Source organism: Arvicanthis niloticus, chromosome 4, assembly GCF_011762505.2.
Source record: "Arvicanthis niloticus isolate mArvNil1 chromosome 4, mArvNil1.pat.X, whole genome shotgun sequence".
Classification (NCBI taxonomy): Eukaryota; Metazoa; Chordata; class Mammalia; order Rodentia; family Muridae; genus Arvicanthis; species Arvicanthis niloticus.
This window is the reverse complement of record NC_047661.1, coordinates 106,499,100-106,514,859: the sequence shown is the minus strand read 5'-3', so window position 1 is coordinate 106,514,859 and position 15,760 is coordinate 106,499,100. Positions and strand designations below refer to the sequence as shown.

At 40.9% G+C, this 15,760-nt stretch overlaps 1 protein-coding gene across 1 annotated transcript in view; it reads left to right on the top strand.

Moving 5' to 3' along the window:
• Nucleotides 1-15,760, top strand: part of Enpep (glutamyl aminopeptidase) — a 72,869-nt gene that overhangs the window by 33,130 nt on the left and 23,979 nt on the right. The window contains exons 7-10 of the mRNA XM_034501509.2: nucleotides 1,729-1,863; nucleotides 4,022-4,087; nucleotides 8,659-8,724; nucleotides 8,838-8,989. Coding sequence (XP_034357400.1) covers nucleotides 1,729-1,863; nucleotides 4,022-4,087; nucleotides 8,659-8,724; nucleotides 8,838-8,989 — 419 coding nt within the window. The remainder of the gene's footprint in view (nucleotides 1-1,728; nucleotides 1,864-4,021; nucleotides 4,088-8,658; nucleotides 8,725-8,837; nucleotides 8,990-15,760) is intronic.

Sequence of the window (15,760 nt, the reverse complement as noted above, 5' to 3'; positions counted from 1 at the left end):
TGCTAGTACTTCTGTCTCAGTTATGACAAAGGCTAGGGATAGAGGTAAAAATAAGTAAGTAAAAATATCCAGTTGCCAATCATCATTGCAATAAACATTAATGACTTCATGGTTTTTTTTAAAAATAAATTACACAAGGGGCAAATTATTTTGTCTTTTATTTTTTCTATTGCAGTACTTTGGTGACCTCCCTACATCAAATTCTTATATTAAGTTGTAACATTTAAGGGTCGGTTAAGATTCCAATTTGGGTGTTTCAAAACACCAGTTAAGCCCAGCTTGGTTGTAAATGCCAGTGAACCCTGCACTTGGAAGACCGAAGCAACAGAGTCAAGAGTTCAAGGCTAGCCTGAGATACTTAGTGAGGTCCTGACTTGGAAAACCAGGAGCTGTGGATATAACTCAGTGATAGAATATTTTGCTAGCATGGGCAAAGTCCTAGGCTCAATTCTCACGATGGGGGAGTGGGAGGGATTAGTATATTCTAGAAGAATTCATTACTCATTTTCTGAATTCCCAGTGGAATGGAATCACTGTAATTTTCCCCTCCCTTCTTCCCATTTATTCATCTTGCATTTAGCTAAGAGAAGACGATCAAGTCCTTTGTTAAAAACAATTATTTAGTCCTCACAGAGATTCCTGCTTACAGTCTTGTGTAGAAAGGAGCTGAATAAATAAGTTAGAAAGAAAGTCCCATGTATGCCACTGTAACTTACTTTATCAGTGTCAACTTTTTGTTTGATGAAGATAATAACACCTCCCAGTGATGTGAGAGCCAGGCTGCACTCAGAAAAACATGGGTTTTTCTTCTCACCTAAACCTCTTGATATACAAACCAAACCAACCAATCCACCCAATGAACACAAATTCAAGCCAAAGTGTCATGATTGCAGCCATTCAACCACAGGACCTTGTCTGTTATGAAGGGCAACCATGACACTGGGAAATATAAGTTAATATAACAAGCCCCCCACCTTTTGGAAATATTTTTAGTTAGTAGAAGAAATAAAGTACGGATTTTTTAAAATTAGTACTAGCTTAACAGGGTTAGTTTGCAGAATCTTCATCCATATGAATCAAAGTAACAATGACAGACAATTTGTTGCATCCCTCTGGGTACCAGGTACTATGTAGCAAGTGCTGTGCATGAACTGGAATTTGAGTCCTGTGCAAAGAGGAGGGGCTCTCACTGCTAGTGGTGGAGTGAACTTGTTTAAGTTATGTATCAAGAAAGCAGAAAGACTAGCCAAGGAAGGCCAATTGTACTTCAAGAATTATAGCCACACTACTTGGCTGAGAAAACCTGCGGCCAAATCACAATTGATCATCGGAGCAGAAGAATGAGCTAGTGTTTTCTTTGATTAATTAAAAACCGTTCACATTCCAAGGACAAGTAGCCAGAAACAACATCTTTGGCCAATTGAGTCTCTACCTCAGTCAGTGTTCATCATGACCCAGAGAGTGACATGATTCCCATTACATAGACAAGAAAACTTGAGACATTTGGTTCAGTTTAAGGTACAGAGAGCAGTAAGAATTACAGAACGGGGACTGGAGTTAGTATAGAGTAGCTGATTGTGCAGGATTCATTTGAAGACCTAGAGACCTCATTCCATAATCTGAGTCATTTCCATTCCTCTTCCCACAGTTTTGAATACATGTAGCACGTTATAAAACAGAAAGCCGTCCGAGGGAAGAGCTAGCTTTCTTTGCTTTCTGCCATTTCAGCTTAGTCAGGTGCTGCTCGAAGACGTGTTACCTGTGCAAGAGGATGACTCCCTGATGTCTTCACATCCAGTGGTTGTCTCCGTGTCCACACCAGCTGAGATAACATCTGTGTTTGACGGAATATCATACAGCAAGGTGGGAGACACACAGCATTTGGCTTCAAACATCTTTTTGATGACTGACTTTTAGTCCATGTCTAAAATTTTGTTTTTTTTTTTAATGGTTAGATTTTGCTGTGAGGGTTGAAAAACAGGTGAGAACACAGCCAGGGGCTAAATATTAAATAGGTGGTATTTTGCAGGTGAAGGATTCTATGCTGATCATTGATACGGGATTTTGGAATTAATTTTTTTATTTTTTTTCACTTCTGCTTTTAAAGCAGCTTTCATTCCGATAATTCAGCAATTATACGTTAAACATCCAATTTAATGTTTTCTTTATTTTTTAAATGTATTTTGTGGGAGCAGGGCCACAGATGCATACGGTGAGAGAGGGTAGCTTCTTGCCTTCCATACTGTGGATTTGGAGGATTGAACACAGGCTGTGAGGCTTGGCGGCAAGCTCCTTTACCCACTAGCCATCCTACCAGCCCTTGGCTTGATGATTTTCTGAGAGAGAGAGAGAGAGAGAGAGAGAGAGAGAGAGAGAGAGAGAGAGACTATGCCTTACTTTTCTGCTGTGTGTGGGCAGCAGTGAGGATAGCCAACTAACTACATGGGTATTTCTTTTATTTTTTTTTATTTTATGTATATGAGTACACTGTTGTTGATGTCTTCAGACACACCAGAAGAGGGCATCAGATCCCATTACAGATGGTTGTGAGCCACCATGTGGTTGCTGGGAATTGACCTCAGGACCTCTGGAAGAGTTAAGTCGGTGCTCTTAACCGCTGAGCCATCTCTCCAGCCTACATGGGTATTTCTAATAGGAGAACACTTTGATGTTTAGAACAAACATTCAAATGCAGCTTGGTTGGAGGGGGAACACTTCATCCATTGTGTGTGTGTGTGTGTGTGTGTGTGTGTGTGTGTGTGTGTGTGAGAGAGAGAGAGAGAGAGAGAGAGAGAGAGAGAGAGAGAGAGGTGGTTGTCAGTTGTTGGAGATTTGTAGGCAAAGCAGTTTTTAGCCACTAAAACTTGACAAGGTGCTGCAAGGAATTTGCAGCCCAAGCTTCTGTGGCATTCTCTCGTGACTCCTCCTACAATATTTCCTCCACAGATGTTCCATGCTTGTGTTAATATAATTTAAACTTTTCTGTGTAGCTTCCTATCTTGGTTCCTCATGAATCAGCCATTGTATTAAGCAACTGAAAGCTACTGTTAGAGTGGATGAGCCCTGACATGGCTGTCTTTATGATTATTAAAATGATATTTATCAAAATCAGCCTCCGTGAAAACAGTTACCACGGGAAGTGATGCCGTCATTTTCAGCTCTTCTCCTCATCCCTGTGGCATCTTTTTGGCCTTCTTTGAAATGATTGATTATCTGTCTTAGGAACTCACAAAGGAAAACTCAGGCTCAATTCTTTAAGTCCTGGGTCCACCAGGGGCTTAAAATAGTGTCAGAAATAAATATGTTTCTAAGCCTTATTCTTACTGTGTCCAAATGCAATTTAAAGTACTTGGGAAATTGTAGTAAAAACGACTAAATGGGAAGGCAATATTTTCGTGTATATTAGTTGAAAACTGATATAAAAATCTTACACGTAGCGTTTCTTAGTATTAACCCACATGGAAGAAGCTGGGAATCAGGGCATGCCTCAAATTCTTGAGATCTATAAAACAAAATGAAGCAAAACTACTTTTGATATAAAATGGTTTTGTGCCTACATTACATATCTATCCATACTAAACTATTTTGGGAGATATCTTCTATTTCCTTCCGTTAAATATACTTGGTGTTTCTTATGTGGAGGTATACTTAATAATTTGCCAGAATTTCACCTTGAAATTAGCCCTTCAGCCAAGAATGCGAGGTTGAGGACCATTTTTCTTTTGTTTCATTAACAGAGCGCCATCTGCCGGCTGACTTGGGGAAGTGCAATAGCCATTTAGATCGCCAGTCACTGACGGGATGGCAATTTGGGCAATTTCTCTTCACCACTTAGATATTAGAAACACATTGAAAGGGTGTTCTCTCTCTCTCTCTCTCTCTCTCTCTCTCTCTCTCTCTCTCTCTCTCTCTCTCTCTCTCTCTCTCTGTGTGTGTGTGTAAAGAAACACTGGAATATAATCATGAAATGATACTGTTCCTTGCAGTCTTATTAAGTTAATTGCTCCCTTTTTTATCCTAGGGAGCTTCTATTCTGAGAATGCTCGAAGACTGGATAACACCAGAGAAATTCCAAAAAGGGTGTCAGGTACGATTGATGTTTTGGTGGTAGCAAAAGTAAACTCCACTGATAAGCGGCTGGCAGCGGTGCCTGGCTGATTAAGGAAAATTGCCTTTTTACTTTCCCTGAGCATGGGCAGATAAGCTCGAGATAAAAGTGTGATAAGAGATAAAGGATGATTTTACATCAAGTTTACATCAAGCTCTACACTGTATCTGTAATGATCGTTTACCAGAAATGTCCCCGGGGAAATTCAAGTGGATTACTTAGTGATGCTGGGTACTCTTTACATGTGTGGATACTTGCTACTTGTGTGGATGCTCTTTACATGGCTGGGCTTGCAATAAAAAGGTAGCCTAGACCAGGTGGCTTAAACAAAAAACACTTATTTTCCCACAGCACTGGTAAAGTCCAGGGTCGAGGTGCTGAATTTCAGTTGCTGGTGAGGGTCCTTTTTGTCCTGTGGACAGCCCCCTATGTCCTCATGAGGCACAGAGGACAAATGTTCCTGTATCTGTTGCAAGAGCATGGGTCTCACCACGAAGTCACTTCTTCATTACCTCATGCCAAGCAGGATACCCTCCCAAGGCTCTGAGGCCATCACGGATGAATTTAGGGACATAGTTCACTACACAGCAGAACGACAGAGACATTTAAATCTGCCTCTACTGGTCTTCCCACACAGAAAGTAGATTTATTGATTTGGAAAATCTTTAATATAAACAATCCTATTCTTATGAGGTCAGTGAAGATGAATACCTTGGTCCCTTTGGGAAGATCTGTAAGAATTCATTTTCCGATGTTCTGCACACAGCCTATGTTAACATGGCACTCCACTGCCATTCCAGTTCATGTTTATTCTTCTAGATATTTTGCTCCTATGCCAATCATCTCAGAATTTGTGTCTCCTGCTCTTTATTGAAGTTACTATAATGTGTCCTTATAGCTGTCCCATCTTCTGGGTGGGCCCAGTCCAACCTAGAAATAGAATCACATCCCAGATCCTTCACTTCCTCTCCACCTTCCATTGTGATAGCCCAGGGATTTGATACAGCCCATATAACATAAAAGACAACATTTTCCCACAGATTATCAGTTCTTTGTCATGCTGTTTTCTAGGACCATGAGACTACAGGACAATCCCACCCCCAGCCCCCATAGCTCTCCTGTTGCCATGTCTTCATAGGTGGCATTTATTTAATGCTTTGATATCTTAAAAGGTAGTGGTCCCTGTTTCAGACAAATAGTAAAATGCCTATGTGCTTATTAAAGCAAGAGAAGACTAGAATTTAGAAAATATTTAGGGTACATACAAAGATATTTTGCTCATTAATAAAATATCCTGTGGGGATATGTGGTGCAGGAGCTATGAGCACATATAACTCCCTATGAGCTTCAAACTCAGTTCTCATCATGTCTCTGTTGTGAGCACCCTCATGGAGGCCCTGTCTCCCATGCATGTCCTTAGGTGTGTTTCAGAGCCTATGGAATTTTTCACATATGGCGTGATCTAGAAAATGTTTGTTGAGTGAATGTCTATAATGTACAATGTTGAACATACAAATAAATAATTTAAAAAACTGGGCATGGCGGGGCACAACTTTAAGTACAGCATTTGGGAGGCAGAGGCAGGCAGATCTGTGAGTTCAAGGCCAGTCTAATTTATATAGTAATTCCAGCTCATTTAGGGCTACTTCAAATAAATAAAAAAATATATTAAAAAGAAAGAGAAGAAAACTTGCTTTAAAACTTATTGCATCTCTATTTGCATAGTTTTCATTTAAACCGCTGCTAAGATATTCTCAGTATCTTAAGAGCTGACTAAGTTAAATACTCCTTTATAATAACTTTTGTGAAGAACTATCAAGAAAGTCCTTAAAAGTAAACAGCTTAGCTAACCATTCAATAAATGCTCAGAGCAGTCAATAAATTCTCAGTCCTCCTTAACCTAATGTGTTGTCTTTAACTTAAAAAGTCTCACCTGAGACTAATATTTCTCAAGGTATAACAGTCTCTAACCATGACTACAAATGGTCCTACAAATTTAACCTGGCTCAACGGCTAATAGACAGTATGTCTCATACAATTAAAGTGTTATGAAGATTTATTTATAGGAATTTATAGGAAAATAGGATTTATAAGGAAAAACCCACCAAAACATTTTTTATTTCTTTCAATTTTCAAACCTGAATGGATATTCTCAGGTATCTGTGTAGTTCTCAGATCATCTGGGACATTCAACCTGTCACCTCACCTGAACCACCATTGTCATCACTTTGTGGCTGTCGCCCCAAAGTCCCATGGTCTGGGAAACTAGAGTTCAAGGACTTTCCTTTATGAATTCTAGCTTTCAGCCAAGACTGACTGATTCCCCATTAGGAAATGTGACCATTGCCAAATTTGGGTTTTCTGTGTTTATCCCACCAAGTACAGTGTCACACAGCAAAATGATGCTATCATTCACCCCAAGAGGGCCACAACTGTGCATTGTAAAAGTGCAATAGATGGTGAGGCATTAGTAACAGTGTATCATTATGAGGAAGGTATCCATCTTCTCTTGTTCTATTAGTACTGACTTGGGAAAAGATGAATGGATGAACTGGGAAGGCCTTTTCCTTCCTAGGACACCAACAACACACACTGTTCCTTTTCCTTTTGTGCTCACCAGTTCCACTAACAAGAGAGTTATGGCCAAGGTTGTCAAGTGATTTAGACTGGAAAGCTGATGTGTCTGTGATAAGGGGAAGAAGAGAAATTCTTAGTATAGACTATTAGGAAACACTGACCTGGAGAAGACAAAAGTGGTACTTTTTGGTACTGTTTATGTAAATTTCAGTCTGGCCTCTAGTGCATGAGAAACAATAAACTACAATGAAGGAGAAGATGAAAAGAAGAAAAAGAAGAGGAGGAGGAGGAAGAGGAGGAAGGGGGAGGAAAAGGAGGAAGAGGAGGAGGACAAAAAGGAGGAAGAGCAAGAGGAGAAAAAGGAGGAAAAGGAGGAGGAGGAGGAAGAGGAGGAGAAAAAGGAGGAAAAGGAGGAGGAGGAGGAAGAAGAAGAAGAAGAGGAGGAGAAAAAGGAGGAAAAGGAGGAGGAGGAAGAGGAGGAGGAGGGGGAGGAGGAAAAGCCAAACCCATACCCACACATTGATCTAGCATTCAGATTCTTTCGAACCAGTCTTAGACACACCTCTCTTCCTCCAAGGACACGGGCATTTGGCCAGGGCCATTTTTTTTTTTTCATTTTAAAAACAAGAGCATTATATTAAGTAATATTTAAGGTCCTATCTAGTTCCAAGATGACTTTCCTTCTCTGCTGAAAATCTTGTAAGTGCACAAAGAAACCATTTAGCAGAATAGACACAAGGTCAAGGCCAGCCTAGACTACACAGGGAAATTCTGTCTCAAAAATAAACAAGAAACAGTAACAAAACACCCACTGAACAAATGAACTCTTCCAAAATGTTTTTATGAAGGCACTGCTCCCTAGAAGATGGCATTAACCTGTAGCTACAGTTAGAATTGTTATTATATACTAAGTGTTATTATATATTAAGAGTCTGGAATGAAGACCAGAAACACTTCTGCCTTCCTTTGCCTGCCCTCTGGTGGTAGTGTTGAGAAGTGAATTAACCAAAAGAATTAATATGGTGGCAGGATTCCAAGCCAGCCTCAGCCCTGTTGGAGGTGTTCTGGGATTCTAAGTTTGTTTTATTTCTAAGTGCCTGAAACAAAGAAGAATCTAGAAGATAATGTGACCTAGATATATTACCTCTGAACATTAAAGCAACTTAGAGATTAAATGTTAACATACAAAGTTACCCACTGGGAACACTTGAAAAGTTTGATTTTTAGGTAAGATTCCCACATATTAAATAGCAGGGGTTTACAGAGCCACAGGAGGGAGAGAGCAGGAACACTGGCAAGTCTCCGGAAGACCAACCTTCCCACCCCCCCCCCCCCCCCCCGCAACCCCACACACCAGGCATGGCTAGGTAAGGGATTAGAAAAGATTGAGCTAGTTCTCTGGGGGCATGTCCCAGCGCTTCTGAAATTTCCATGCAGAGTACTTGTGAGCAGAACTTCCCAAGGGGAGGCTTTCTATTTAAAAGATTTATGTTTTAAAAGTATTTGAAGAGTAAAGACTTGCTCTCCAAAGCGACTAATTTCTTCCATTCACTCATAACCATCTTTATCATTATTCAAAAGACTACATGCGTGTTCATTCCCTTAGCAGGGCAAATTCAACCCATTACCATTTAAGTTCAAGACCTAAAGAAGTGTCTACCTTTTAAGATGGCTGAAAAATGGAAAGAATACCATATGAAAATCAAATATGAAATACCAGTGTCTGGAAATGATGTTCTACTGCAAGAAAACCATGGTTATTTATTGTATGGTGTGTGTGTGTGTGTGTGAGAGAGAGAGAGAGAGAGAGAGAGAGAGAGAGAGAGAGAGAGAGAGAGAGAGAGAAAGAGAGAGAGAGAGATCTCAGGACAATAAAAAAAAAGCATAAACAGTTGTGGAAGGTCTGGGTGAGGCTGTGGACGTACAGTACAAGAAAAGCCAAGGCTGGGCTTTAAAGCAATCATCTTTTACAGATTTACTTGAAAAAATTCCAGTTTAAGAATGCAAAAACTTCAGACTTTTGGGAATCTCTGGAGGAGGTAAGGGAGGCAATGTCCTCAAACATTTTTTTCGTCCAACTTAAACATCACTAATTATTTTTAATTTCCCCTCATTTATAAATTAATGGAACTCGTTTGTCCCCTAACGACAGGCAAGTAATCAACCAGTGAAAAAAGTCATGGACACCTGGACTAGCCAGATGGGCTATCCTGTGCTCACTGTGAGTGGAAGGCAGAACATCAGCCAAAGACGCTTTCTGTTGGACTCCAAGGTTGATCCTTCCCAGCCACCATCAGAGTTTGGGTAACGATGACTCACTTAAAAGTATAGTAGAAATTATTCAACAGAAATATTGTTCATGTGCTTAAGTCTGCTGTCCTGGTATGACTGGCATATGACAGTATAAAGGTACAGCCTTTCTATGAGACAGAGTTCAAAGCTAGCCAAATGACAGACTAAGCATATGCCCACATTTATCTTCTACATAGACACCAAAGAATAAAGGAATAGAAGCAGGAAAAGAAATTAAGAGGGGATGGTGTTGAACATGAGTGGGTGGGGCTGTAGGAAGCATGGAATGCTGGGAGAAAGGCTGAAGAAGAAATCATAGTCCAAAAGGGAACAGGGAAAGATACTGACAGATAATAACAGGAGCCTTGCTGTCCCTAGACAGGCTCTACACTCACAGTGTGCATGCACAGTAAAGAGTACAGAGAAGCTGTGAGAAACGAAGCTGAAAATGGATCCAGTAATGAGTCCAGGCTGTGCCATTTGGACCTACTTCTCCACTTCGTTCTCATTCATCACTTTTGCCCTCACTGTAGAGAGCTCTCAGAAGTCTCAGAGACAGCAGGCAGGAATCCAGATGGCTTGTTTCCCGAAAAAAAAAAAATAGACTAAAGCAGTAGAGGACAGCCAAAGACTTCCACAGTGGAGGCTCTAGAGCAAAGACATCCTTGCAAGGACGGTGGGCTGGACCTCCCCTAAGACCTGCTCACAGGAGAAGCTTATTTCCAAAACCTATCTCCTTCCTCTATAGAAGAGATGGCCAGAATAATCAGTTTGGTCTTGAGAGGTAATTCAGCTGATAATAGACTTGCCATGTAAGCTTGAGGGCCTGAGTTTGCATCCCTAGAACCCATGTGAGTCCAGATAGAACAGTGTGCACTGCCATCCCCAGTACCTCTATGACAAGAAGCATAGTGGCTTTGGGACACTCCCCAGAATCCTCAGCTTGTCTGCATACACGAAAGTGGGCAATAGAAAGACCTTGTCTCATATAAGGTGGAGGGTAAGGACCGGCGCCTCAGCTAACCCTCTCATAGCCACACGGGTGACATGGCATATGCACGCTCACATACAAACAGATGCACACATTGTACATGCGGACTCAAAACAACAAAGTAATCAACTCTCCTTTCTTAACTGTGAATAGACAGTTGAGTATGAGAAGACACATGAAAAAAAAGTGTAAGCATAAAAACTTAAACCCCAGGTGGACAAATGAAAAAGTCCTGACTCTATGGACATTATTTAGGAACTAAAAATGAAAAAAAAAATTATAAGAAATATTCAGATAAAAAAAAAAAAGCTGTTGTGTTTATCATCAGAGACACGTTCCTTAGAAAGGCAAACTGAGAACACAGAAGGAAGACTAACATTTTCACTGAAGTCTTTGGGAGAAATTCTCCAAAATTGCAAAACTGACAGGACAAAATGATAAACATGAAGAAGGCAAGCTTGAAAGCCTAGTGCCTGATGAAGAGGTGAACAGCTGGGCATAGTGGCAAAGTCTGTAAGCAAGTGAGGACCTGGCCCAGGCATGGCAGGAGCTGTGTCTCTTCCCAACTGGCAGGGACACTGTTTGTAGCTTGTACTTGGGTCCCCTGAGTGTATTGCATGGAAATGAACCAAGACTATGAATTGTCCTCTGAGAGCTGGTTGTGAAGCATCAACTAGCCCTCTAGTTGATGGCTAGTCTGGCTTTATGGAACATCAGTAGTTTGTTCTTGGGCCCCATGGGTATATCACATGGAAATGAAGAAACCCTATGAAGTGTCCCCTGAGAGTTGGTAATGAAGCATGAACTAGCCCTCAGTGGCTAGTTTAGTTTTACAGAACAACAGTGACACCAAGAAAAGTGGGGTGAGACTCTCACCTAGAGGTCCACTTGTGACCCATAGAGAAGCCTGAGAATGATTTTATTTCTTTTTTAAATTTTATTGTTAATAGGAAATAGAAGTGGAAATAACCTAAGGAACTAGCCCACGGATCTCATGGTTAAAGTAAAACACATTGGGTAATAAGTTAGTCAAGTTAAACTGGAGAGCCAAGCCAGAAGCTTTTGCCTGAGGGAGGGATGTGACGGCCTAGGGTTTTCAGCACCATCTCTTCGAATTTTTTTTATTAATTATGAGCTTATGTACAAATTGCCCAAGGCTAATTCCCCTGTTCATCTAAGCAGCACTTCACTTTGAAATTTAATCAAATTAATCTTGTATATGACACATAAACTTATACATGTAATCAAGTTCAACTAAATACTACTTTAAAGTTTTAAATTAAAACTTTATTTTTAAGCCAGACAGTGGTGGCACATGCCTTTAATGCCAGCACTCAAGAGATACAGGCAGACAGATCTCAGAGTTTGAGGCTAGCCTACAGATTGAGTTCTGGGATAGCCAAAGCTATACACAGAGACGTTTTGTCTCAAAAAAAAAAAAAAAAAAAAAAAAATCCCAAACCTAGTAATTTTAAAGTATGAAGATTCAACTGAGATGCACAAATCTGTATCATCTACATTTTTATTTCATGTATATTTTTATAAATCTAATTAAAGCACAAATATAGGGTCAGTGGCTTAGTGGGGGAGGGCACTTGCAACCAAATCTGATGTCCCACATTCTTTTTTGGAAGCCACACAATGATAGCCTCTGACATCCACATGTGTGCCCCCTCCAGACCGAATAAATAAGTAAATAAGTGCAAAAGACACTAAACCTACATATAAAGTAGATCAAAAGGCGTTTTATCATGTTAAAACTAAAGCCCACAAGTTTACCAAACAAGATTTTCTCCCTAATATTAAATATGGCTACCGAGTTAAGATGTTTGAAGAATTTCAACTGAAATCCAAGACAATATGTTAATCTCTTTAATTGGGTAGCTTTTTAAGAAACGTCTATAACATAAAGCTAGTAACGTGTGATAATCTCAAAATTTACCACAGTTAAGAGACTTAGTATGTAGTTTGTATATGCTTGGCCCAGGGAGTGGTAATATTAGGAGTTGTGGCCTTGTGGGAATAGGTGTGTCACTGGGCGTAGGCCTTAAGACCCTAGTCCTAGCTGCCTGGATGTCAGTATTCTCCTAGCTGCCTTCAAATGCAGATATAGAACCCTCAGCTCTACCTGCACCATGCCTGTCTCGACACCGCCATTCTCCACCTTGGTGATAATGGACTGAACCTCTGAACCTGTAAGCCAGGCCCAATTAAACGTTGTCCTTATAAGAGTTGCCTTGGTCATGGTGTCTATAAAACACCATGCGTGCAGTAAAACCCTAAGATACTTAGTCATCGTCAAACTTTGTCCCAGAGCTATAGATACTTGTGCACAGTTAGAGTTACTTTGCATACCAACCCACACCCCGCCCAAAGAGGGGACGATAAACAGACTTTCAGGACATCAAGCTCTGGGCCCAGCCCCTGGGTCACTGGATGCAATAACTATTCTAAGGACATCATTCTGGTCCAGCTGAGCCCTCCCAGTGTGAATACTGGATAAAGTGGGGTGTCATAGCACATCACCTGTCCCTGGGCATTGCTCCAGCCCTACCCACACCCCGATTTTTATAACTCTCTTTATACTTTTAGCATTTAGTTTGAGTGGAGAGAATTTCACACCTGCCCACTTCCCAGGCTCCTTGTGGTCTCCACTACTTCTGAAGAGACCCTTGCCTCTCTTTTGTGATGATTTTGATGTTATTCAGTGTTGTTTCTATATCACTGTATGTCACATGTGAAGTGTCACAAGGTCAATTATTTGGGAGGAGTTACTACAACATAAAGGAGGAGAATTACCAGTATGAAGAAGGTATTTGGGGAAGCTTTAATAACTATAAACTAGTTTCTTTGCAGTCACTAATTTGTCTCTGTAAAGTAGATTGAACAACTTTAATACTATTAGACCTTTTCAATGTTAAATTTCCAAGGCACCAGCATCCAGTAGGAAGTTTCACAATAATTATTCTCTCCCATCCTACTTGAGAACTGATTAACTGAGTCTTGCTTAATTGGGAGAAGGGCATAGGGAATATACACAAGACTTTGTTTCCCCAGGATTTACTATTTACGGTGAGGAAAGGGGATGACTATAGCGTGTATGACGAGCTCTCAGTTTGAAAGCAGTCACATGTATATACACTGCAACGCCAAGCACTGATTAAGCGGCTAGAGCTACTTGACATCCTTTGGATCTTTGGATCTATTTTATGAAAAACAGATGTGGAAATCGAGGCAGAAAGGGATTAGGCAACTCATTCAAGGTTGTCCAGAGAGGAGGTGATGGGACCTTCATTTGACTACAGGCAGACTTAGCTACAAGACCCAGGCTGCATAGAAAGACTGGAAAAGTGTGCAAGGGAGGAGAGGGAGGGACAGCCTAGAGCAGGGATGCAAACCACGGTGGAGATGTTGCCTAATAGAGTGTGAATTCAAGGGACCCAAGGAAGAAAACTGACAGATGACATTTGTATTTTCCAAAGTTCCCTCCAGTGACAACATGTGCACTGGATGTTACAATGTGTAAGGCAACAGCATCCTCTGTCTTGCAAAACTAGCTCCCACTAGGCAGGTTTCCCAGTAATTCTTTCCTCTTGTCATATGTAGCCACCAGTTCGTTAAGCAAAGACATCCAGGCCTTGCCTTGTTTGAGCTAGAGGGATTGGCATAACAACAAACAAAGACAAAAACACACCTCCTTGGTTATCAGTTCCCTTCTACGGATACCCATCCCCTAAAAAATTACAGCCAAGTAAACCAAACATATCATTGAGAATAAAATCTCTTTTTGTTATAATAAGTTTTCAATTTTTTTCATCAACAGAGTACAGTTGTAACATTTATACTTAATATATTTTTTTAAGTTTTAAACCAGGTACTGTACACATCTTATTTTGATTCCTAGAGGCATGATTTTTATAGATCATTTATTATAAAGTAGATTTGTTTGTCTTGGGTTTATCAAATACAATTATATATTCACAGGAAAAGAAACAGAAAATAGGCTCTTTCTTCTTCATCGAGAACAATTTGTCACAAATCAATAGTAGCTGATCAAAGAAGCAAGAGACTTCCAAACTGAAACGAGCCTTCCTTATGTTCCTCTATATTAAAATATTAGATTGCGATAAATACTTTTAGGCACCCTATTATCTTGTATAATCAGCATACATGTGTAAGAACATCTGAGCAATACCTTTATCCACAGTGGGGAGGAGGGCACTGATGCTTTCCTGGCCTGAGGCTCGGCTCCCCTCTCTTCTGAGTTGCTCTTTTGTGGTAGGCGATGGTGTTCTCAGTTATGCTGGGGGCTGAGTGACCGCTGTGGGCTGAGTGACCTCTTCCGAGTGTCTTTCTCTTGGCTTGATCCAAGATTAGGAGAAGCACAGAGCAGAAAGTTTTATCATTCAGATGAACCCTGTGTGGGTCATATCGTGGCCTCCACCATCTCTTTCAATGAACCATTTCTCATCTCTGTCTGTGGGATTCCTTCCTATCAGGACCTTGGGTGCCCATTCCAAATTAAGAGACAGAAGATTGGGAGTAAGTGTGCCATCTTAGATGATTAAGTCAGTGTCGGTGGAGAAAATTAGAGTGGCCATATTAGTATTGATAGAGCCTGTAAGATAGTCAGACTGCTAATTACACCTTCAGGAATGATCCCTGATCCCGCTGAATTTAGATAACATGTAATCGTCTTTATCGCTTCATTTACATGACTTCCACTCTTGGGCATATTATGTTCTCAATTTTTTTTCTTTATGCAGTGGAGATTAGGTACAATTTCATGATGCTACTATTAGAAGAGAGTAGTGCCACTGCCTTCCTTCATTTTGACTTACGACATTCCCAGACATCCCAGGATAGTATGCTTTGTATCTGTTTCCAGTAACACATCTTCTGCCAGCCTTTAGTATGGTATAGTCCCAGGGAGGAGACCACCCTATGTGAAGACTCTGCTCACAGATCATGAAGCCTCTGGCTGTTCCATGTTGGGTCAGGCTGGCGCTAGAGAAGATGGGGAAAACAGGTTAGTCTTCCAGTTAACACCGAACTAGCAGTACAGCAAGCATATAGAATGGGATTCTTTACAATCCTGCTTTGTTCCTCTTCTGAGAAGCTGTAAAACTCCCTAAAGACAGACCTGAAGATCTCAAGTGAAAGTGACTTCTTAGGAAAGCCTAGGGAGCAGGGGTGGGGGAGCAGCAGGGGTTCTGTGTGAAGCAGGATCTGTAGAGAATAGCTGGCTGCCAAGTGCTGGGAAGCTCTTTAGCCTGCTCAGAGGTACTTGGCAGATTAGATAAGATAGGTAGTCACATGCATCCACCACGATATTCAGAGAAATAAATTTCCTGGAACTTTGGGCTTTCAGGCTCCAGTAGCCTGAGGGCATCTCCTAGTTAGACAGGTTAGAAAGCATATCCAGGTAGGGAGGAGAGAACTGTTAGGAGGTGGCATTGGGTAAGCCTGAAGCACCCACAGCATTCACTGGAGAGGCAAGGGAACCACCTGTCTCCTGAACCATGTAGCCAGACATTCTACTGGAGATAGGAGGATGGCAAGTTCAAGACTTGCCTGGGCTGCAGAATGAGTTCAAAGCCAGCCTAGGAAGTTTAAAGGGGCTCTGTCTCAAAATAAAAAATTAAGTCATAGTTCATTGTTAAAGGACATCCTTGGCATGCAGGAGGCCCTAGAATCAACCCTCCAATTCCACAAAACTGATACAAACAGTAGAACAAGACAGGCACCCCTTTTTTTCTTCCCTTGATGTGATTGAAATACTAAGTAACAAA